Source organism: Rattus norvegicus, chromosome 8, assembly GCF_036323735.1.
Source record: "Rattus norvegicus strain BN/NHsdMcwi chromosome 8, GRCr8, whole genome shotgun sequence".
In the NCBI taxonomy this organism is placed as follows: Eukaryota; Metazoa; Chordata; class Mammalia; order Rodentia; family Muridae; genus Rattus; species Rattus norvegicus.
In genome coordinates, this window is record NC_086026.1 from 52,487,766 (window position 1) to 52,512,888 (window position 25,123).

The 25,123-nt window shown below is 51.8% G+C and overlaps 1 protein-coding gene across 1 annotated transcript; it reads right to left on the minus strand.

Moving 5' to 3' along the window:
• Positions 1-3,548: 3,548 nt before the first annotated feature.
• Oaf (out at first homolog) lies at positions 3,549-21,520 on the minus strand. Its single transcript, NM_001014090.1, has 4 exons — positions 21,090-21,520; positions 6,685-6,819; positions 5,705-5,885; positions 3,549-4,495 (listed from the first exon to the last, which is right to left on the minus strand). Exons 1-4 carry the CDS (start codon positions 21,354-21,356, stop codon positions 4,230-4,232), a joined length of 849 nt encoding a protein of 282 aa, NP_001014112.1. The 5' UTR covers positions 21,357-21,520; the 3' UTR covers positions 3,549-4,229.
• Positions 21,521-25,123: the final 3,603 nt, after the last annotated feature.

Consider the following 25,123-nt stretch of genomic DNA (forward strand, 5'->3'; position numbering starts at 1 on the left):
GAGCCATCTCTCCAGCCTGATGTTTTGTTTTATAAGACAATCTTGCTGGTGCTTAGGCTAGCTTCAAGTTTTCTTTCGTCCTTCCTTCCTTCCTTCCTTCCTTCCTTCCTTCCTTTCTTCCTTTCTTCCTTTCCTTCTTTCTTTCTTTCTTTCTTTCTTTCTTTCTTTCTTTCTTTCTTTCAGAGACTTTTTTATTTATTTTATTTTATATGAGAACACTGTAGCTGTCTTCAGAGACGCCAGAAGAGGGCACTGGATTCCATTTCAGATGGTTGTGAGCCACCATGTGGTTGCTGGGAATTGAACTCAGGACCTCCGGAAGAACAGTCAGTGCTCTTAACCACTGAGCCATCTCTCCAGCCCCTTCAAATTTTCAATTATTTGGACTGGGTCTCGAAGTGCTGTAACCTGAGCCTCCACACCTGGCTAGAAAGCTACTTTGTAAACCGTGAAGTGTGACAGAGGAATAACTACTGATAAAATGGCCTCTTCCAGGGGCTTTCACAGGACCTCTAAGACGTGCGGTGGTTTGAATAAAAATGACCCCCATTGCTCATAGATTTGAATTCTTGGTTTCCAGTTGGCTGACCGTAGGGAAGGATTAGGAAGTGTGTCCTTGTTGGAGGAGGCATGTGGCTGAGATGGGCTTTGACATACCAGAGCCAGCGTCTTCCTCTGCCGGCTGCCTGCCGGTCAGAGCATATAAAGCTCTCAGCTCTGGCTCAAGCACCATGTCTTTCTGCTTCCTGCCGCGATGATCATGGACTAACCCTCTAAAACTCTAAGCAAGCCCCCAACTAAGTGCCTTTTTAAATATAAGAGTTGCTGTGGTCATGGTGTCTCTTCGCAGCAATAGAACAGTGACTAAGACAGACAAGAAGCAAAGCCTTCCTTCTGTGCCCGTGCTGACCTGCCATGGCCGACCACCTCTAGCTATCTAAAGGCTCGGGGTTTGGTGATGATTTGGCATCAGTCACCCCAGCAAAGCACTAACTGCTGTGGTGGAGCTTGGGGCACCGTGACAGAGGCGGGGATGAGACTGGGCAGAATTTACAACTGTGGTCTGTTACTCAGACTGTGAAATATCAGCATTAGGGAAGACCAACCCCGAAGTCTTAGGGAATTTACATTTTACTCCCACCCTTGATGCCCAGCGAGGGGCCCCAGTCAGAGAAGCCTGGACAGCCCTCAGAGCTCCGTCAGTGCAGGGCACAGGCAAGCTTGGATCTCTGCAGGAAGGATGTTGGGAAAACACTCCAGGTCTTGCAGCATACACTTTATTTATTGTTTGTTTTTGAGACAGTCTTGCCGTGGATAGCCTAGTACTCGATATGTGTAGCCCAGGCTGACCTGGAACTCTCAGCAATTCTCCTGACTTACCCTCCTGAATGCTGAGATTACAGAAAACGGGAACACTTTTTATTGTTTGTTGTGTTTAGACAGAATCTCATGTAGTCCAGGTTGACCTCACACTTGCTGTGTAGCCCAAGCTGGCCTTGAACTCCTGATCCTTCTCCCTCTGCCTCTCAAGTACCAGAATTAAAGGCATGTGCCACCATGCCTGGCTTACAACCCTGGTTTAAAACATTCTTGATGTCTTTGTTTTGTTTGTTGTGTTATGTTTTTCAAAGATTTATTTTTATATTTATTTCTTTTCTTGTGCTGTGTATGTGGGAGCCCTTGGAGTCAGAAGAGGGCATTGGATTCCCTGAAACTGGAGTTGTGAGCCTCCCAAAACGGATGCTCTGCTGGAAGGGCAGAAGTGTGCTTAATGGCTGGGCCATCTCTCCAGCCCCTGTTGTTTTAAGACAGGATCTCAAGTAGCACACACTGGCTAGCTAGCCTTGAACTTGCTTTGTAGCTCAGGCTGGCCTTGAACTCTTGACCATCTTGCTTCTGCCTCCCAAAGATCATTGGCAAGTGCCACCACACCTGGTTTGAAGCATTACTATGACTATGACTACTGCTGCTGCTGCTGCTGCTGCTGCTGCTGCTACTACTACTACTACTACTACTACTACTACTACTACTACTACTATTACAAGTTCCCATTTTGTAGCCCTAGCCTAGTACTACTACTACTACTACTGCTACTACTACTACTACTACTACTACTACTACTACTACTACTACTACTAAGTTCCCATTTTGTAGCCCTAGCCTAGAACTATGTTTGGCAAAACATGCATTTTGAAATGCATTACTTCTAGACATTTGGAAGTCAAATGGGAGATGGAAAGAAGGAAGAGACTCCACAGAAGGAGACCATCTTCCATCCAGAGCAGTTGTTAAAGATCATGATGGAGGGAGAGAGCAAAAAGGACAGATGGGCTTCCTTTCTTGTCTTCCGGCAAGGTTGCAGCAGGCTCGGTAACCTGATCAGGCTGTCTCCCCACAGATCCTGCACTAGACCTTGGTCCAGCAAACCTAGGTCTAGCCTGGAGACAGTCTTTTTTCAGAGCCATGAGATAGATGGAACTGTTCTGCACTCTGCTGCTTCCTTCCCCAAGGCCTATGAAGAAGGTTTGAGTCTGCTTCCTCTCCCCTGAGGAGCTGGGTCCTCTGTGGAATCAGAGGCTTGGTTACCCATAAGCCTCTGCGGCCTTCACCTTGCTAAACTCACTGTCCTTTAGCCTCAGCACACACTCGGGCTCTTCCATGAAGTCTTCCCAAGTACAGCTGCCTCCAGCTGCCTCCAGCCTGCAATTTGCTATGCAGTGTGGGCTGGCCTTTAATTTGCATAGAACCTTCTGCCTCTGCCTCCTGGGTGCAGGAACTACCAGTGAGCACCATGACTTCCATCGAGGGCCCAGATGTGGATGCTGGAAGTCTGGTTCTAAGATCACTCACTGGCTTATCTGTTCTCTCTTTTTTTGGTTCTGTTGTGCAGGACATTAAGTCCATGGCCTTGCCCATTCTGAGCCCATTCTCATTTATTCTCTATAAATGAGCTGTCTTCAGTCCCTGTCTCATCATTTATATAACTTATTTGTATTTGCACTGGTGTTTTGCTTGCATGGATGAGCGCCACTTGCAAGTACTCTTGGAGGCCAGAAGAGGGCGTCAGGCTTACCATGTGGGTCTTGGGCATGGAAGATGGGAGCAGCCAGTGTTCCCATCACTGAGCCGTCCTCCAGCTCCAAGGTTTTTATTTTATTTTTTCATGCGTGAGAGCCCTTGGGGGCCATAAAAGGGTGGCAAACCCCCATTATGTTGACGATACAGGTGTCCGTGAGCCTCCCCACCCTGGAAGTGGATGTAAAGAATTGAACTTGGGTCCTTTGTAAAAAAGCAGCATGCGCTTCTGAGTCCTTCCTACTTCCCCTGTTCCATCATCTTAATCACAGAGACTCACAGAGCACACAGTAGGAGTTTTAGAAGTTGCTTTGGGGGCGGCCCGGCCGGGGTTGCTATGTGTGTATGTGTGTGTGGCGGGGAGAGATAGAAGTGGCTTTGCCCAGACTGGCACAATGTAAAGGCACATTTCTGACACGAGGTGGCAGCATCGGACAAAATTCTCTCAGAAAGCCTAGGCTGGAGCCATCAGGTGAGTGAAAACTTAAACGACTTTTATTTCTGGTACAAATGATAAATATTTTGTATTAAAAATCTGGAATTCAAGTTTTCCTTGTACTTCATGCTCCCTCCCTGCCCCAGAACCTTGCCAAAGTTCTTCAGCCCAGAGGCAGGAAGAATCGGTGCCTGCTGAAGTATCCAAGTTGGGTCTCAGAAAAGGCACACAAATTGGGTCTTGGGGGCGGCATCCCTGCTCCCCGTTGCCCCCAGGGTAGAAAGAAGGCACTGTAACTGGACACAAGAGCTGGGGCATGAGTCCCCAGCTGTCCCTCTCTGGTTCCCTTGCTGGTGAAAAGGTTCCCTTGCTGCAGGGCCACGCCTCCAGAACAAGTTCCACAAAAGCAGCCTAGGCTGGTACCTTTTGATTCCACATATGTGAGCACTTCAGGGGAAAGGAGAGGCAAGGGTACCAGTCTGGAGAACTGCTTTAACCCCCTCTGCCTCAAGATGGGCGCAGTTAGGCTTCAGGGCTGCCTCAGGGTTGCCCACACTGCAACCCTCTCTCAATTCATGCAGATGAGGCCGTGGCTTCAGGGGCAGAGGCTCAGGAAGAGACCTAAGGTCTCAGATTGGGTTGCATCGCCCTCTGGTGGTCAGTGAAGGACTTGCGGGCCCAAGCATCCATCCTGGGTCCTTGGTCCTGGGTCCTGCAGTTAGGGGTCCTCATCCCAGAGGCACAACTGCCTCTGAGGTACATAGAAGTCAAAGCGGTAGCTTTTTCTGCAGCTTCGGATACCACACTTGTAGGGCGCTGGCCGGTCACGGCTGTGGCAGTACTTGAGCATGCAGGGGTACCAGGCCAGGCTCAGACTGTAATGGCAGATGCAGGGCTTTCCTCGGTCCCCCACTTGTCCACAACGAGGTAATTCCACCTGTTCTAACTCCTTGAGCAGAGGCTCGAACACAGAACTGTCCACACCTGGGGGAAAAGGCAAGCATAAAGAAGGCGGGAGCGCCTTAGCCCAGGATAGCCCTCTCTCTTGCTACCCCTCCCAAGGCTGTCCAAGGGATGAACACTGGTAAGCCCTGAGCCTGAGGCTAGGCTAGTGGGCTACATTAAATGACAGTACCCTCATCCAGTGAGTCTCTACTGTGTACCGGGGATTCAGAATTGGTCCAGAGTTTACTGGTGTGGTTGGGACTGTAGTGTGAAAGGGAAGTCAGGGCCCAAACCAGACCTGACTGCATAGCCTACACTGGACCATAGGGCCACCAATGATTTAAATAAAAAACTACATAAAGGACATGGCACCTCAAGTAGGTAGGGCAGGGATGGAATGACAGGAACAGGGTGGGTATGACCATAAGAAGAACATTCATGAGGAGTCCTGGGGCAGTGACAGGGGCCTGGCCAGGGCTCTGCTTAGCAGGCATGGGACGAAACAGCTTCTGAGGTACTAATGTCAGGCTTGTGTCTTCTGTGGGATGTGTTCTGGTGGAGGCGGGTGTGTTATGGGAATGACCACAAAGTCCAGCCCTGCCTTGGGAGAGGCAGGCTTTTTTCTATGTACAGCTCGTTGGGCAGAAGGCCCAGGAGCATGCAGCTTGAATCTCCCTGTCCCTCATACACAGAGGACCTGACAGTCCTAGCAAAGGGACCTGGAGAGGGGCCAGTAGTGTTGCACAGGGGCCCTGCAGAGGTGGGAGGAGGCCCCTGAGGGCTCTGGGAGAGATGCTGGCACCAGGGTTGGTGAGATGCTGAGTTCTGAGAGGTGCCCAGCAGAGAGACCTATGGGAACATGTGTGTCCTCAGTACATGTAGTAATAAGAGTGGTGAAGAGTTTTTCACAGGACCTAATGGGTTGCCCTTTGTGAGTCTTCTTATTCTTGCCACATAGGCACCACCTCCTCTAGGAAGCCTTTCCGATGTATCACAGCCTACCTTGGGGGCTTCACCCTCCCCCAGAATGCCCGTCACTCATGGCTACACACTCACATTCACTAGTGCTGGACTGATCTACCCACCACCAGCTATGGAAGCCGGGTGTGTCCATGTGGCCCATCCCAGAAGCGACTCAGTAGCTCTCTCTCTCTCTCTCTCTCTCTCTCTCTCATACAACAGAGTCACTTGGCAATGTCTCTCCCCCACCCCCTCCTGTGCTTCCCCTTCTGCCCACCCCCGGCTGACCTCGCTCTGTCCAGAACTGGGCATCCTCCTGGCGCGTGTAGATGGCATCGGTGGCCTCGGCACACACGTTGCGGAGATGGGGACTCAGCAGGCCTCCCTGACTGAAGTTAACGGCAATGTCCATGTGTAGCTGCTCCAGACCGCGCACTTCTTCAGCCTGCCGCACCGCGCGGGGGTTTTTCTGTAGGCACAAGGCGGGGACACATACATCACCGTCCTTTCCTTAGGTTGTAGAGGGGAAACAAGCCCAGCCCGAGAAACCGATACCCCAGCGGCGGTCAGAGCCTGTCTGGTTTTGCTTCCTAAATTTCTGGGGCTTTCTGGCAAGCTCAAGGTGGCACTGGTTAATAAGGTGGACAAGCTGTTCTTGGGTACAGGACAGTGTGGGTCGTGTGCTTTCTGAATCCAGGGGACTAAGTCTTTCCAAGCAGGGTGGACAAAATGTAGGGCCCTGGAGGGAAAGATGCCATAGGCAGGCCTGCAGCACTGGTCCGCTTAGGTAAGCTTGGGAAAGCCGGAACTCCAGGGAGGGATCCACGCAGGTCAGTGGGTTGAAGGGCTGCAAGCAATGTCTACCAACACACTTTCACGGATGAGTTCTAGTTCTAACCAAGGTCCTCGATGTGGAGACTGAGGCATTAAGGCAAGGTAATTTGTCCAGTGTCACAAATGAGGGACAGGAGACAGGGGGTATTAAATTCCAATCCCTGTATCTCCACCCAGAAAAGAGTGAGTGGGACCTGAATTAGTGGTTTGGGGCGACCTGAGAGTTGGGCCACAATACAGAGTAGAGATCTGGGGCTCTGTAGTCAGTTTGGTTGTAAGCAAAATCAGGAAGTCAGGACTCTACGAGGGTGAATGTTAAGAGGTGGGGAGGAAGATCTAGGGGTTGACAGTTAGGGGGAGGGGGGACATGAATGAGAACCAATGACTACAGGTGTGGGGCTCTGGGTCGGGCCTGGCCAGGAGTGGGCACTCACCTGCCGGAGCTTGGCCATGGCCTCACTGGGGATGATCTCATTGTGGTACAGTCGTGTGACAAAGCAGAGTGCCTGGAACTGACTTTGCCCCTTCTCCAGCTCCCCCAGGATCAGGGCTCGGAAGATCTTCACATCCTGCAAGGGAAGGGCAGGAAGATGGAGACCAGCGAGCGGGAGGGGAAGGCCCCAGACCAGCCCTGGAGTGGGACAGGCCTGGATGCTGTATCAGTGCCTGCCCTCAGGATACCTCCTTCCTCAGAGAATCAAGAAACCGCTTATCTTTTCCATTCACACCCTGTGACTTCAGAGGTCACACCTCAAATGTTTCCACGGCTTTCTGGAGAACTGACAAAGTGAACCACCGGGAGAGCTTTTCCAAAGAACCCTTTGACCAGACAGACCTTAATCTCAAAGGAGCCGGCACCAAAAAAAAAAAAAAATCTATCACTAATGGCCTCTCCTGGGTGGGGACCCAAGAGTCCTTAATCAAAGCACCATGGGAAGGAGGAGGAGGAGCTACATACATTTTTTACAAGCATGCATTCCAGAGCTCTCTCTGACTTTGTTACCCTTAGGGGCGGGCCTCCGAAAAGCTCTGGGTATTCTGCACTCAGTCAGGCCCTAGCCCCCCACCTCCATTAGGGATTGTGGAGACAAAGGCAGGCAGCTGCAGCTGTTGCTGTCTTCCAAGGCTGAAGTGGCTCACCTTTCCCCTCCTCTCCACTTCCTCCTTCCCTATGGGGATAACTCGTGGCATGACCAATGGGCCAGTGGTTCCTTCCTATTCTGAATCACAGTACGCATGAGAGAGGCTGGGGCAGGAAGAAGGGGCAGAGCCTCAGGCATCTTTTGCCGTCTGTTTGCTAGAACCCTCGGTTACATCTGCCTGCATACCCCACCCCCTAATCTCTATCTCACCTACCAGTGCCTTCCTAACTCTGCTGAGGAGAAGGAAGTTGGTAGGAGGTCCTACTCAGAAGGGGTCTCAATCTGGGAAGAGCCCTTCCGTGGAGGTGGGGGACGGGGGTGGGGGGAGGGGAAAGGGGCTGGAGGGGTTGCGGGAGGGGTGGGACCCTGAGCTCAGTAAGTATAGCTGGGATACTTCCTGGTCCCTGTGCCCACAGCTCTGCCCTGACACTAGGTGATGTCATCCTAAGTTTTCATTGCTCTGCACTTGTACCCTGGGCTGCCTCACCTGCAGCCCCCTTCATCGAGGGCTTACTGTGCAACTGCTAATGTCCAAGTGTTTGGAGAGCAGGGTCAGAGTGTTCCTCGGGATTCTAGATACAGGGAGGGGCTGAGGGTTCCACCACTAGGCCTCATGTATTAGCTGCCCCAGGCTTTCCCAGGCTTCACTGTGATAGGGGACAGACAGTTCACATATCTGGCAGGCTTGGGTGGAGCTGATGACCTGGAGGGAATGACAGTATTCAGCACTGTAAGCAGAGGTGACTGTCATTGTTGCAGTGACCAGCAAATGTTAGGGATGGTCTGTGACAAGTGTCCATTTTCTTTTTGTTCTGTTTGAGGCAGGGTTTTTCTAGGTAGCCCTGGCTGTCCTGAACCTCACTATGTATACCAGGCTGGCTTCAGACTCAGAGATCCCCTGCCTCTGCTTCCTGAACGCCAGGCTTAATGGCGTGTGTCACCACTGCCCTGTTAATAATCTTCTCATAGATTTCACCAATACTGTAACTCTACAAGGGATCTCCCTGACTGCCTTTACCAGAGACGGCTTTATACAACCACTTCCTTTAAATGCAACAACTGGGGATGGGCGAGTGGAGAGTGATATCCTAGAAAGGAGAAATTGAGGCCCAGCTGGGGAGAAAAGTTCCGTGAGGCTCCTCATCCCAGAGCCTTGGAAGGAAGGTGAATCAGCTCCGCTTAACACCCACTTCCTCTGACAGGAAATCCCTTCTCGGGTCACTGTGTTGGCATCTCCTTGTCCTGCCAGCCTGGGCCATCTGATCCTCCGTCAACTCAGGTCGGCTGAGGGGACGCTGGAGGATGATCTGCCGGTGGCAGGTCCCATTCTAGCCAGGCACAATTCTGCCAGGTGGGATCCCACACAAGACCTCCCATTCCGAGAGTCTGAGTCAGGCAGTGCCTGGGAGGAGCCTCAGGCAGGATCCAAAGTCCACCTCACTGGTATCTGCAGCTCTCACCCCTCTGAATCCTATCTGGGTACCGCTGGCCGTCTTCTCACGGACACGTGAACCAAGTGCCCAGCGTTCTCAGGACTGCTGTGGGGCTCAGTGAATGGAGATACCCTCCACCCACCACAAGGAGTGAAAGGCATTAAACATTTAGAGCCAGATCAGAGGCAAGGGCTCTGCTTGAGGAGTTGAAGAGATGGCTCAGTGGATAAAGTGCTCGCCACACAAGCATGAGGACCTGAGTCCAATCACCAGCACCCATGTGAAAACAACGGGTGTGGTGGAACATGCTTGAGATACCGGCATGGGGAGGTGGAGGCAGGAGCATCCCTGGAACTTACTGGCTAGCCAGGCTGGTCTAATCACGAACTCCAGGTCCCAGTGAGAGACTCTCTCAAAATACACGGTGAGCAATGGTGCCTGAGGTTGACCACTGGCCTCCTCCACACATGCAGATGCACATATGTTCACATGCGCTTGAGTGCTCAAGTGCATCTGCGTGTACATGAATACACACCTACATGTGTGCACATACAGAGACACAGACAAACAGATAAACACACAGACACACAGACACAGACAGACACACACAGAGAGACATAGACAAACAGATACACACACAGAGAGACAGACACACACAGAGAGACAGAAAGACACACAGACATAGACAGACAGACAAACAGATAGACACACACACAGAGACACAGACAAATAGATAAAAACACAGATGGACACACAGACACACATACAGAGACATTGACAAACAGATAAACACACAGACAGGCACACAGACACAGACAGACACACATACAGAGACATAGACAAACAGATACACATACAGAGAGACAGACACACACAGAGACACAGAAAGACACACAGACACAGATAGACACACACAGAGACAAAGAAAGACAAACAGATAGACACACACACTACACACTATACACACACACACACACACACACACACACACACACACAGAGTGTGCACGAAACCTGCTTTATAGTTCCTTCCCTGTTTCTGAATTAGATACTAACAGCAATGACAACTACCAGGTGCTAACAACACGAGAAGCTTCGTGGGCACAGAAGGAAGTCCTCTGTCACTGTATAGGACAAAGAGTCACTGAAGGTGATAACTGGGAAAGAGAAACTGCTGTTACTGTGCCTCAAACACATTGCATCATGAGCTCAGAGGTCTTCTCCACAACAGAGGCAGAGCTCTATGACAGAACTTGGGTTGGGTAACTCGCTCAAGGCCAAGGATTTAGGGGAAATATAGCCAGGATTTTAACCAGGTAGCCCAGGCTGTCCCACAGCTGAGCTCTTTCCCCAGAAAGCACAGTTGCCCCCCTGGACCAACTAGCCTAACTTCCCTGATGTCCAACTACAGAAACAGGCTGAGTGGGTGCAGTGTATTCCTAGCAGTTGGGAAGTGGAGGCAGAAGGATGGCCAGCCTGTAGAAGACAATTTGAAAGAGACATTTTTGTTTCGAAGGCCAAATGGAAGGAGGGAGAAGGAAGGCGGCAAGGCTGAGAGGGGGGAATAAATGAATGGATGGACTGAAGCTCAGGCCCACAGAACCAGTGAGTGTCATAGGACTAGAACCTGGGTCCCTTCCTGTCACACTCACTTGGCCACCATACCTAAATCCTTGGTTGATTGCCTAGGAACATGGCAGTTCCTACTATCACTCTGTGCATAGCTTGGAACAATAAAACAGCAGGCAGAAATACCTCCTGTCCTCTGACCGCCCTGGGAGAAACCCCTTTATACCCGGGTTCTCTGATCTTCCTGGTCCTGTTTTCCCCCAAAGCTGCATGCCATTTCCTGGCTCCAGGAAAGGAGTGGGCATCATATTCTGACTGTAGCCTCCCTGCTTGACCCACTAGCAAGGCTCCAGAACACCTAGGACAGTGTGAAAGAGCTCCCCTGCTTTGAGAACATCTGCCCAGATGTTAAGATCTGATTGAATCCAGGCCAGATGGAAACCTGGCTTCTAGACCTTTCTTTGCCTGGAGTCCCCTAGGATGACTCACCCAGATGTTGTCAAAAGCCCAAGACAGATGGCACAACTGGGCAAGAGAGAGGCTTAGGGTCTGGGCTGGAACTCCCAAACTGGGAGTCTTCCATAAGGTCCTTTCTCCAGGGACCTTCAGTCTGTAAGGAAACACTGGGGTATACAGCAAGAAGAGGCCAGGCAGGGTCAGGGAGGGTTGCTGAAGTCCTGTGTGTAACTGAGGTACATGTAGGCTTGAACATATAGCTAAGATATAATGCTAAGAACCAGGACTCCCTGCATCGGATGCTGGCCTTGCTGCTTCTGGCCAGTAACCATGTGTAACCTCCAGTGAATCTATGTGAAGTCTCGAGTCTCAGTTTCCATACTTGCCAACAAGGCCAGTAACAGTACTGCCTTGAGAGACTGCTTCGAGCAATGAGACCTGGCCAAGCTCAGAACACACGCTAGGACTCAGTTTCTCCTGACACTGCAACCCCTTGTTTCCAATGCCATCTACTCCGGGCCTGAGAAGTGGTAAAGACTCTTCTATAGATGGACTGGGGGCCCAGGCAGGTCCGATGACCCCTGTGAGGCTGGCACGCATCATCGGGAGAGCCCTGAGGACAATCCCAGAGGCAAGGCCATGAAGGAATGGCCGGGTCCAAAGGCCCTGTCATTAAAGGACTCCTGAGGTAAAGAAGGCTGACTTCACACAATCAGTTTCAGAGCCAGGGTGAAAGGCCTGGAGTTCAAGTTTATGCTGACAGCCGTGGAGGTGAAGGATGGATAAGGGAATAGCTGTCCTTGTGAGGATGGGCGGGGTGGGGGTGTGTGTGTGGAGGATGGGAAGGCTCCCCGCAGTGAGGGCACTGAGTCAGTGTAAAGAATGCAGGTCTTTCCAGCCTGGAGTGTGGTTTTAAGTCCTGCCACCACAGCCCCACCCCATTTTACTGTCCCCTGAGCATTTAATGCCCTCTAAGAATTATCACACTCTTTACTATAAAGCACGGGCTGGCATCCCGTGCTACTTATGTACTGAAACACAGTTTCCAGAGCGAGCAGTGCTGGGTCACTCCCTGGTCCTTCCTGCAAGCCCCTTACTCTGTGGGGATGCCCCGCCCCATCTGTCCGTCCTCTTAGGCCTCAGCTTGCAGGCATCACCGGTTCTGACATGGTCCTGTGCTAGGACCTCCAGCTCTACACAGCCACCTTCCCAGTGCCCTGCCTGCCGCATTTACCTTCCCTCCCAGGAGCACATCTCAGGGCAACGCACCCCTGCCCACTAGAAGATGGAGGGGGTCTCTCCAGAAACATCTAACCATGCACAGACCACTGAGCAAGAAGAGTATGAAGGGGGTTTGAGAACAGCGAGAAGCGGGGCGTGCACTAGGCCCGGTGAGATGGAGAGGGAATTGGGGTGGAGTCTGGGGGGTAGGTGGGAGGTGGCTAAAGAGTCGGATACCAAAGAGGGCAGGATTTAGGATCTAGGGACCAGCTAAAGAGTCTGGGCTTAACTGACTTAAAGGTCACTGGAAGTCACTGGTGGGTCAAGCCTAGGGCCGGTATGAAGTCGGCTTGACACTTGACTGTGCCCCGGAGAGTATTCCCTGACTCAAAAGCCAATCACTGTCCTTGCACTGCAGTGACTCATCCAGGCCCTCTGGGGTCAGAGGCTCCAGCCTGTTTATGTGGTAGCCAGGAGCTAGCACAGGGCAGAAGTTCTACACTCACTGGCTGAGTGAATGGATTCTCCCTCCCAGCCTTATCTTCTTAGCCATATCTATGGGGAGGGGATGAGGGGCTGCACTCCTGCAGGTCTATTAGCCCAACATCTACTATTTCGTGTTCCAGAGGGGAAACAGAGGCAAGGGGCTTTACTAGTCGCACAGCAGTAAGGCCAGCAGTAGAGACTCAGACCTCCCAGCTCTCGGGTCAGGACTCTGTGTCACTCTGAGGGATGGATATTCCACTCCTCTCTCTGCGCCTTCCCCAAACCGGTCCACCTTTTGAGACCCACTTCGTTTCCCACAGTGGGGGTTTCTTGGGTTCAGCTTCGAGGAGGAGGTTCCACAGGAACAAGGAAATGATGGCAGGCAGCTGTGCTGGAAAAACACCCATGACAGGAGACACCCTGTGTGGGCCCTCCAGGCCACTTTCCCGGAGAGGCCCACAGAGCGTTTCCTGCTGGCGGAGGGAGGCCTGACCCGTGATGGGTCAAGGCTGGAGCACCATGGCTTCCCATAGCTGCCTTTCAGACTGGGTCAGGGAAGACGGTAACACACTGCATGGCTTGGGCCACTGCTATCGGGCTCCTTCTTTATTCTCAAATCAAATCAAGCCTGGGCTGATGCACCCAGACTTAGCCTGGCTTTCCCTGCCCTCAGGCCACAGGCTGCCATCTTTCACACAGATCTGCCGTTCCTCAGTCTCTTCTCCTCACAGAAAGGCTCCCATTACACACACGCATACTCACACAAACACATGCACACACACTCAAACACACCACGGCAGCTGAGTTCTCTTCCTCAGCTTCTCCACGATGAAGAGTCAATCCCACACTTCAGCCTCATTTCCTTGGTCTCCTGTGTCCCCCTCCCTCTGTGATTCTCCTGCTCCACTTTCACACGCAGCAGGCTCTGGCTCATACACCCTCTCACCCACGGCCTCACCGCTCTCCTCACGAAGGCCCTTCAGCCACACATCCCAGGCTCCCAGATCCCAGCTCCTAGCTTTCAGTGCTCTCAGGATGCCCCGCTGTGGTACACATTCTAGAAGCTTCCTGGGGCATCAGGCAGCTAGGTGCTTAGTCTCAGACTGCTGCTATCACTTTCCATTACAGAGCAGATGAAAACTGAGGGGACCCAGGGAGCAGAGCTGCCTTTCCACGGTGTGTGTGTGTGTGTGTGTGTGTGTGTGTGTGTGTGTGTGTGTGTGTGTGTGTTTGTGTGTGTGTGTGTCTACATGCATGTATGTGTGGCACAGCCCAGGCCAGAAGCCACTGGCCACTCGCTGCTCCAGGGCCTCCACAAGCAGCAGCTACCCCCACTCTGCTAGCCCCAGCCCCCTTGCTACTGGACAGTTGGGGCTCACAGTCTCTTGGGAATATGCTGTCATCTCAGTCTCCTCATCACCAGACCGCGTGACTCTGGGGCCCAGGCCGGGCCAATCTAAATATTTATTCCTCCGCTCCTGGCTGGGACTGCTTCATGACTAGACAGGGCCCAGCTTCATTAGGGTGGGGCTGGGGACTGGGGAGTTAGAGCGTTCCCTAGCCAGGCTGTTCAGCGGTCAGGAGCCCCTCTGTAGCTCTGCCTTACTTTCCCAGGAGTAGGAGTAGATGCGCTCAACCCAGAGGCAGGATGCTACAGGAGACTTAATGCATCCCCCCACTGCATACACAGACCTCATCCAGGCCTGGACAGAGGCTTCTTGTTATAGGGTTAGTATGACTATTAGCCAGTACCAGTAGCCCTCACAGCCAGTCCCCAGACCTCCTAACAGCCCCTCGTGCTCTGTCAGCCAAATCCCAAAGGTCACCACCATCCCGACTGCCCCAGAAAAACAATGTGAGGCTTTATGTGGATCAACTGCTCCCCACAGTCTAGCTGACTCAGGGCTCCTGATACAGGGTGTCATACTTCCCTGGGGAGATGCAGTGGAGGGGCCAGGGGCCTGCTTGGTGGCTTGCATTGGAACTACACTTCTTATGGGTCCCTGGCTCTGCAAAGCCCTCCTCCATCACTCGGAAACGGAGTCTAGGCTCAGAGACACTAAATTACATGTTGCATCACACAGCTAGGAAATAGCAATCAATCAAGCAATCAATCAATCAATTAAATTGAATAAAAAATGCAGAGAATAACTGGACGTATTTGGGACCTATTTTCCAAGCTAGCCTGGTCTCTCACCCTCCAGGACCACCCCCGCACTGCTGAGGAAGCCGGGGTCCCCTAACAGTTATGAGTCTGGGAGACAGGGCCCATACGAACTGCAAATAAGGAAGTGTTTGTAGATTCTTGTGCACCAGGGTTCTTCCGCACTCCTGCCACTCCACCGTGTGTTTCATCTTTTTGGAAGGAACTTACTCAGAGAGCTGGAGTCGCCCAGTTAGCCAGAATGTGGTACAAAGATCTCCAGGAGCTAATCCTGGGTTACCACCAGCCAGCCGTCATAGACCTCGTCACCAAGGTCGCTTTCAAGCTCAGTTTGTGCGTCTGCAGGATGAGGCAAATGTATTTCACGGTGCAGCAATGCAGATGACTGAGCCACGGGTGGTTTTGGAGGGACTTCTCAGTGCAAGAAGCCATATTATACCTATGTAGTCTGCATCTTCAGGTTGGGTCCCCTGCCTGCCTGCCTGTGGAGTGTCTGTGAGCTTACAAATTCCATCCCCTTCTTCTCTTAGCAGTCTCTCCAGCAGGCTACACCATTGGCTCCTGGTGGTGGTTTTCACCAAGAATCAGGATAGGACTCCATCTGGACATAGCATCTTGATCAGGGATAGGAGATGCTAGCCACAGGCCAGGGAGCACACTGAACCATAGGTCAGACTTTGCACCTCAACCCAAGGAGACTTCATCAGATATGGAGGAAGGTCTAGAATTGGACCCAAGAGCCCCCCCCACACACACACACAGCCTGGTCTCCTTACTTCCTGTTAACTTCTGAGAAAACGCCCTGTGCTGCAGAAGTTTCCCTTCCTCAAAAGCACTCCTAGGGGGTTGGGTGATGGTTCAGTTGGCAAATCGCCTGCTATGTATGAGGACCTGAGTTCAGATCCTCAATACCCATGTAAAGAACCGGGCACCGTTGCACACGCCTATAATGCTCATGTTGGGCAGAAAGAGAAGCAAGGGAGTTCCTAAAGTTACACTGGTCAGCTAGCCTTGCTGAATCCATAAGGTTCAGTGAGAGACTCTGGCTTAAAACTAAGGTTGAAAGTGGTGGGGGAAGACGCCTGATGGCAGCCCTGGCCTCCAACACACGTGTGCACACGTGAACATGTACCCATGCCCATGTACCCACCAACATGTGCACATGTGCTCACATGTGTGCGCACACACAGGCATGCACACAGAGACACACACAGACATACACGTGCATACACACACGAACACACACTCAGGCATACAAGCGCGTGCATGCGCATACATACACTTTTATTGCCCTCTGCTCTCCAAGCCATTGCATATGTTCCACACCACAAACCATAGGAGGCTCTACACAGACAGAGTAGGATTTAGGGCCTTCAAAGCGTCTCTTGTCCTACACCTGTATGATGTGACAGTCTCTTGGGACAGTGTCCACGTGAATACTGCAGGTCCTCACTGGCTACATTCCACGGGAGCCCTGCCTTTGACCTCGGACAGGGAATCTGACGGTTTTTTTTGGATGGTTCCTTCCTCTGGCTTCCACTTACTACTGGTACCCAGAACGGGGAAGCAAACTTCTAATCTCCCTGGATCCTTATCCCCTTGGAGTAACTCTAAGGTGAGCCATAGCTGAGCTATGTGGCTCTTGATGCTGGCACCCCAGGGTCTCTTTCCTCTTCAATCCCCACCTCCCCATATTCCTATCCCCCCAATGTTGTCACACATGACTTTCTTCATATCTAACAATACCACCTTCCCCTTGCGGCCATTCCCAAACCAGGCAGCTTTCCTTGTGACTCATCCCTTCCCCTGCTTTTGGACATCCAGATAGGGGGACAGAGAGCTTTGTCAGAGATACAGTGTGGGGGAAGGAACTCAGAGGGGCTGTCAGATAAGCAGCCTGAGCAGGGATAGTAGCATGGCTGCTATCACTGTGTTCAGTTGCTGTATACAAGCAGGTCAGATTACATATGTAGGGCCTGGATGATAAACTGTGTAAAGAATGTTGCATACTATATTTATTTAGGAGTTAGAGTTCCTATTGATTTAGGCCCAGAGAATAATGGCTGCTTATAGTACATTGGGGGCTGGAGAGGGTAAGGTATGAGGCGCAGCAGCAGCAGCAGCGTGCATGAGGCCCTGGGTTCAAAACCTAAGCCAACACTGACACATTAGAGTGTGTGGGGAGGGTGGATATCATGTAGCCCAGGCTGGTCCTAAACTCACTAATAGCTGAGGATAACCTTGAGCAACTCTTAGTCCTGCCTCTACTTCCCACGTGCTAGATTACAGACGTGCATGCTCAGTTTATGTGGGGTCAAGAAACCCAGGGTTTCCTGCATGATAGGCAAATACTATATCCACTGAGCCCCATCCATACACTCCCCCTTTTAATGGATCTCCAGTAGCCCAGGCTGGCATTCAATTTCCTGCCCCTACCTTCACCTGACATTCCTTAAAGAACCTATTTGCCTGGCTCTCCTGTTCAGATGTCTGATTTAGTGAGGAAGAGTTCAACTGGTGTTAGAAACCTGCAAACTCCCCAGGTGACTCTTCAAAGTCACTGAGCTGTGCCATGCAAGCATTCTTTGAGTTAGAGCTCAGGGACCTGGTGAGTATTAGCCCGAGGAAGAGCTCCAGGTGACACAGGACAACCAGGTGACATAGGACATTCCATGCTGCTCATGGGATCTGCCAGCCAGGTCCAGATTCTAGCGTCCCACAGATGACTGCTTTACCAGCCTCGGGCCAGGATGCAGGCAAGGTAGGGAAGAGTCAGTCCTGGATACTTATCTGGAAAGAAGGCAGGGCTGGGAAGGGGTTGTGTAAAGGTCAAGACCACTCCTGCTCAAGGGTGACACTGAAACCCTAGGTTTGCTCAGTCCAAGATTGACTGCTGTCCTAAAAGGGTGGCTAGCCATTGATTCGGCAGCTTCCAGAAGGTGGTTGTTAGTGGAGGCTGGCACCTACCATCCTATCTCTCGAGACTGTGAGTCAGGTAAGAGGTCTAGCTAGGCTAGACTTGTGTAACAATTTCTTTGGGATATTGAAACATTCTATCCTGCAGGGAAGTTCCTGATGCAGGAAGTTAGGCAACTCAACAGAGTTTCCGGAAGTCCCTGAAACTGACCTGATTCACTAGGCCCCTCTTTTCTGAGTAAATAATAAAAGTAAATAATAAAAGCTTCGTTTCAAAGAAGATGCTCAGACCAGCCTCGTTATGGGAAAGACAAATGGCCTGAAAGAAGTTTAGAACAATTGAGGCACCTTGAAAGGACACTCTCCAATCTGCTGAGCTGCCTTCAGGCTTCGAGGATGCTTTTGTGAGTGGTCACCGAGCCTGCAGCGGGCCTTGGTGATGCATCTGCCTTGAGTCATTTCTGCTCCTGTAACTAACTCCTCATCCATATGCCTGTAGGTAACCCCAAGAAAACTCAACTGGTTTGCCAAGCTGGACTTTGGTGGTATTGGTATGCTCATCTGTTCTAGGCTCCCTATTTGGGGCGAATAGACCTGTGTATAGCATCTCCCCAGGAAAAGTTTTTGGTCACACTACATAGTGAGATTGTATAAAAAAAATTAAAGATAAAACAAAAGTTTCAGACTAACTTGGACCACACAGGAGGTTCAAGGTCAAGGTCAGTCTGGGCTTTATTTGAAAACCTTGCCTCCAAGTCAGGAAAAAGACAAGAGGCAAAGAGAGACTCTAGTCTTCCCTAGGCTCCACGTGGACTTTCTTTGTGATCTCTTGCTTACCCTTCAACCTCTTTAATCCAAACTGACCAGGGAGGAGGCTGGCTGAGAAGTGGGGTGAGCCAGCCTCTGAGCTAGCTAGGGGCTTCTTCGTTTCCTGAGGAGCAGAGAGGGCATACCTATATGATTTGCTCTATGTCTGGCTCTGCCCAAGGCCTCAGGCCAGGTGGCAATGTTAACCCATTTTACAGAAGAAGAAATGAAGGCCCAGAGAGATCAAACAGCTGGACAGAGGTTGGCCTCCTTGACCAGCTCACAGGTGATTAGGCAGACTTGCCTCATTCAGTCTGTACTGTGTCTCCCAATGGTGATCAGATTGCAAGCATTGATATTCCCGAGAAGATTCAGGATTTTTTTTTCCCCTAAAACATCTCCCTAATGGGGGTGGTGCACAAAAACACAACTTCTGGGCTGTTTTCTACAAGAAAAATCATTAATTACTTCTAGACAGAACGAACCAAGGTTTTGAGGGTAGAGCCCTTGAGAAGTGAGCAAGACAGGCAGCCTGTGGGAAGGACAGGCACAGAGTGGCTCTGGCCAGTAGAGGTGACATGCTGGCGTAGACTAAACACTGTCCTCCCTAGTCTCTGTGTACCCCACTCCACCCTAGCCGGGGCCAAAGACGTCCTCTGACAGCTGGTTTTCTAATTTCTGTGCCTTCTCCTCTTCCTCTACACCCCCTGCCCTCCGTGAAATTGAAGATGCCAGGGGCAGGTGGGAAATGCCAGCTCTGGGTCAGAGGTTAACCTGCAAAGCAGACTTTGGAAAACAGGGTGAAGGTTTGAGCTACCATGGGGATTAAAGGGAGCACTTGAATGTTCCCTGCATCTGAGCAGCAAGATGTCCCCACACCCCATGTCCAATCCCCAGTCTCCCAGCTCCGGGGCAGGCCACCAGCCCATCACAGCCGCTGGTGCTTCCTTTCCTGGTGGCCTTTCAGAGCAGAGCAATCACAACCTTTTGTAGCCAGAGGCTAGAAAAGCTCTACTCCACTCCTAGCCTTCCATGCCCCACCCAGCTTGGCTGTCTGACTTCTGGCCCAGGGACAGATACAAGGCTCCAGGATGGTCACAGCACATGGCCACCCGGGCATGTGGGTGGGAAACTAACGGCCCATTCTGTGGCTGGCTTTTAGGTCAGAGGCTTAGAGGGGAGATTAGATATCCACTCCCGATTGATTCTGCCTGGAACACCACAGACACAAAATGTTCCTAAAGTTCAGCTGGGCAAGCAGGGGACATGCTGGGCGACCAGCTCCCCTTTCTCCACACACTGGTTCACTAGTTCTGTTTGCATCTAAGAACCCAGCTTGGGCCTGTGTGACAAGCATTGGCTACCATTCTGCTAAGTCCTCTGTCAGGACTCCCTGGGCCTGGGCTAGAACATCAGTACAGACTCATCTCTACCCCACCCAACCCTGGATCTCACCCGTACCTCTGATGCCTATGGCAACCTCACAGGATCCCTAGTTGGCAGCCCAAACTCTGCCGCCCCCCCCCCCAAGGTCTCCAAATATTTCCAGTTTTGGAATGGAGCGGAGGGGAGAGGAGGGAAGCAAGGGAGGGGTAGCAATTTGGTCCTGGATATTCCTCACTTCTGTTCTTCCCCCAAAGACAGAGGGATGCAAGGCCTCCTTTTGGGGGGGGGGGGAAGAGCTGAGGGTGGATGAGTAGAAGACTCTCCTCCCCCCAACCATGAGATAAGGTCTCACTCTGTAGCCTGGGATAGTCTTGAATTTGTATTCCTCCTGTCTTAGGCTCCTGGGATGACAGGGGTGGTATTCACCTTCATTTCGTCCAGATTTTTCGATTGTTGGGTCACTGTCTGTCACTCACACACTGGAGCTCCATTTCCTGATAACTCTAGCATCCCTTCTCTCTTTCCATACCACCACACCACACCCACAGAGACAGAGAGAGATAGACGGGAGGGGGGGCAGCAAAATTGTGAACTTCACCAGCCCCTGTCAGGCATGGGCTGAAACAAGGACAATCCTTTCCCCATTCCCTCCCTTCCCCTCCCCCAACTCTTCCTAGGCCCTCTAGCTGCAAGCATTTCAGCTCTTCAGGTCACAGAGGAGAGAACTGCTACTAGACTTGGGAGGGACCCAGGGCAGACAGCTCTGCAGGGAAAGCGATCCCGGAATGGTGCTCAAGGCTGGAGGTCTTGAAACCAGTTCCTTGCCAAATGCAGCCGAGGAAAGGAAACTAACTCCACACCGCACAGCCACAGGGAGAGCCAAGGTTCTCATGCCACCTGTGGATTTCCCCCTTTAGTCACAGAGGCTGTGGCAAGAAGGGAGGCCTTGTTAACAAGTACTTTTGTCGGTGTGTCAGTTGGGCACAGAAACTGATCAGTGCGTGAGAAGGGCCTTGGTTACTCAGAACCAAGCAACAAAAAGCTAGAGGAGCTCACTGACGAGAATAAAGACCTAGATCTGGGTGCTAGAGAGTGGGCAGCGAGTTAGAAAGGTGACCTTGGGCAAGTCACGTCCTCCTTTCAGCACTGCATTTCTCTTTTGCTCGCTTGAGGGTGCCTGGGACGCCCGACTGCTAAGATCGCAAGCCTCCCGCCCGGCCCCCTGTGGTGGGTGGGACGGGACCGGTGGTGGTACCTCACCTTCTTGAAATCCGCGATGAAGGAGATGAGAGTGCCGTCCGGTTTGCGCAGATCAAGGCTGATGCTGTCGGCGTCGCTGTCCGCTTGCAGACTCTCCTCAGTCACCTGGCCGTCGGGCAGCCTCACACGAACCCGCAGCTCGGCCGGAGCGCCGCTACTCGCGCCCACGCCGTGCGGCGCCCCAAGCAGCAGCGGCGACAGCAGCAGCAGCAGCAGCGGCAGCGCGGGGCGCGCCGAGGGGACGTCGCGGCGGCCAGGGGGCCGCATCCCCGGGGCCCCCGGCGCGCCGCGTGGGGGAGGGGAGACGCGCCTACAAAGTTTGCCCGAAGTTGGGGGTCCGGTTCGGGGATTCCCGGCAGTCCCCACCTCGAGAGGAGAGACTCAATCCGGAGGTTCCCCCACGACGTGCTGCGAATTCACGTGGGTCGCGCACAGCCACGCACCCGGAGTCCCGGACGGCGCCCCCTGTGCGTGTCCCCCAGCCGCCCCGATTCCTGAGCTCCGGACTCCGTTCAGCACTTTTCATTCAATCCCACCCCCCGTCACTTCCTTCAGAAAACAGAAACCACCAGGACCTGCCTTAAAGAGACCGCGCACCTCTTGGCCCTTAAAGGGACCGCAGTGGCCCAGAGAGGGGCGGGGATTGGGGACTGCGGCTCAGCCGCTTTGTGGCCTAGGCTGGCTTTCTCTGGATCCCTCCCTCCCGCCGCACCGGGTCACCGGCCGGGCCTTGTCCAGAGTTTGTGCTCCCGGCAAATCCCTTCCTCCAATTAAGGGCGGGACGGGTGACTCTTCCCCCCCGCCCCCCACACCCCTTCTGGCTTGTTCTGGTGCCACGTGGATGAAATAATCGGGCTTGGATTTTCAGAGGTTTTGCTTAGTCTTTTAGTTTCTCTGACACAGCGAATTTCTCAAATGCGGCTGGAAAAAAAAAATCAAGCCTCACCTAGCATTCTGGTCTTTTTCTAGGTTGGGGAGTACAATTAGGGTTTAAGGGCCCTCTGTGCATCCATCAGGTGTGAGCTGTTTTTGTAAATGAGGCGGCCAATCTGGATGTCACCATCAAGGAGCCTAACACTGTGAGCCGTTATTCAGTTTTCTCTCCTGTGTTCAGTCAGCCTTTCCCCAGTCCAGCCCACCTCTCAGGGCCCCTGCTCTTTCCGGGAGGGGAAACACCAGATTCCAGGCCACTGTGGGCATCCAGATAGGAATGAGCACTCTACTTCAACGATCGCTTTGATGTTCATTAAGAAATGGCTTCCAGGATCCTTAAGCCTGTAGGTTCAGACTTTCTGGAAGAGGACAGGGAGCCCTGGCAACAAGGTCCAGAGCGATGGTTGATGATCCAGAGGTTGGGAGACACTTGGTACTTGACAGCATCTTTCTTGGGGAACCACCTGGCCCCTGAGGACCTTTTCTTCACCCGGGGGCGTTGGGGCAGGCTGGCAGACAATAACCAGACTGTTTCCTTGGGGTCTTAGAGCTTGAACTGGCAGCACTGAGTTGCCTGGGGTCTCAGAGCTGGCTTCTTGCCTGATAGAATGCTAGATCTCAAAGAGGCCTTCAAGCTGGGACTGCCCCCATGAGTCAGTTCCACAGTCATTAGGGGCCTCACCCACATTTCCTAACTTCCTCTGTTGAGTCCTGTCCCATTCATCATTAGTTTTGTCCTTGAAGGTATTCCCAGGCCCTAGACCCTCCCCCTAGTCCAAAGATCCTCCCATGCCCACTCCCACCCCCTATCCCCCAGGTCCCCAATGAGAACCAAGAAGTGGGCAGAGTCTTTCTTTCTCCGTTCAGACTTTGTGCCTTGGAAACACAAATGAAGACGGTTTCTATATACCTGTATCTTCCCTGTGAAAAGTCCTCCATTTCAGCTGGATCAGACCTAGTCTTTCTTTTTGTTTGTTTGTTAGTTTGTTTGTTTGTTGTTTTGTTTTTCAAGATAGGGTTTCTCTGTGTAGCCCTGGCAGGACTCCTCAAACTGACTGGCCACAGAGATCTATCTGCCTCGGCCTCCCGAGTGCTGGGATTAAAGGTGTGTGACTCCACTGTCCAGCCTGCTCTGTCTTTTAAAACGACAGGGAACAAGGAACCTTTTCTATGAGCCACAACCATGGCCCTAGTCTTTCTGGTGACTGCACCAGGTCTTCAAGATTGGGGAAAAAAAACTCACAGGTTTCCCAGCAAGAATTTCAGAGTCACCTGCCAATCTGCGTATGCCCTGTTCTCAGCCTCCTATACCATTCATTGTAGGGGTTTTGTTTTGTTTTTGAGATAAGGTCTCACTGTGTATGTAGCCCAGGCTATAGTATCAGGTCCAGGTCCTGTGTTAAGCATTTTATACATATCATCTTATTTAATTTCAGGATATCCTTCCTAAGCAATTCTCTTCTTAGCCTCTTTTTATTGGCTAGAAGCCCAGATTTAGAGAGGTACTATACCTCGAGTCACACAGGTAGTCCAGCCAGCAGCGACTGAAGCAAGGCTACCTGACCACAAAGCGCTTGCTTTTAACCACAGTAGCACCTGCCTGTCTGAAACCTTCACTTTCTTCCAGTCCTGAAAGAGCACACACCCCCATGCTATCTTTTCCTGTTATCTAACGGTTCATGTGGGCAAGATGCTGTCAGTTTAAACAAGCCAGCCCCAAGCTGGGAACTGCCTGCCTTCCACACGTCACCCAAGTACAGAGATATCCATTCATCTTGGACTCAAAAGTCCTAGAAGGAGAAGTTCTCAGAACCCTAATTACCATGACGACAACCAAACAGTCCTCGTGTGAGGGAGTCCTTTATGTCTTGTCTTTATGTGCCACCCAATGCTCAGATTTCTGTCTTCTCAGCACTAGCCTGAGGGAAAGCAAGTTCTGGGTCCCCAACAGTGGCTCTGAAAGGGCATCCGGACCTCAGTGCCATCGTGAGCTGTGTGATGCCCCGAGTCTCTTTCTTCAGCTGGGAAGTGGGTACATACACGCTTAGCTCATTTAAAGATTTGCTTTTCTTATTTTTAATTATGTCTACATGTGTGGGTGTGTGCATGCGATGTGAATGCCCTTGTGGAGACAAGGGCACTGATCTCCTTATAGCTGAAGTTACAGGGACTTGTGAACCCTCTGACATAAAAGCTCTTAACCACTGAGCCATCTCTCCAGCCCCCCTCTAGGGTTGTTTTAAGAATTAAATGAAATGTCTACTAAAACAGCTCGCAACATGTGATTGGTACAGGTTCACGGAAGGGAAGTTATTATAATTTATGATCAACGCATCAAATGCTAAATCTAACTACACACAACTTCCTGCCTTATAACCGTACAAATACATCAGCGCTCAGCAGATGTTTTTGTCTGCAGCTGGATCGAGTCTTTTCGGCTGTAATTGCCTGTAAACCCTGAAAGCAGACCCGGACAGCAAAACTCCACGAAACAAGGCTCTTTGCTTGTTGGTCTGAGTGGGTCTTTACCTAGTCTGTCAAGAAGAAGTTTCACCAGGCTTTCTCTGTCTGCGATCGCTGGTAAACAAGTGTCCACAGGACAGAAGAAAGAGAAAAGCAGCCAATGATCTGTGTGGAGAGAGAGACAAGCTGGCAAGGCAGCTTGCCCATGGGCAGGAGACGGGGAAGGACATTTCTCCTTGCTGTTTCTCCACAGTGGCTGTGGAGTTTAGGTTGCATTACAACCCTGTTCCTGGGCCCTTGCAGACAGGGCAAGCCGTTGAGCCTTGAGTCTGAGGGAGAATCCGGAATGGAGTGGGTCAGTTTATTCTCTGTCTCAAGACTGCCTAAAAAGAAAGTTCCAAGGACCTCGCTGCCTCAGCCAAAGCACAAATTAGGTTTATGGGATCGCCGGATTATACCTCTGTCTGTCCACTATGGGTGTGGTGGGAAACGGGCTGGAGCAACAGCAGCCATTGCAGAGAGAGGAAAACAGAAATGACTGGGTGTCAAGGACAGCCATTCATCCTCGGGTGGGAAACCAGACACAGGGGAGCCAGGCTGATTCAATGACTTTCAGGCCTGAGTGATCTGAGCCACAG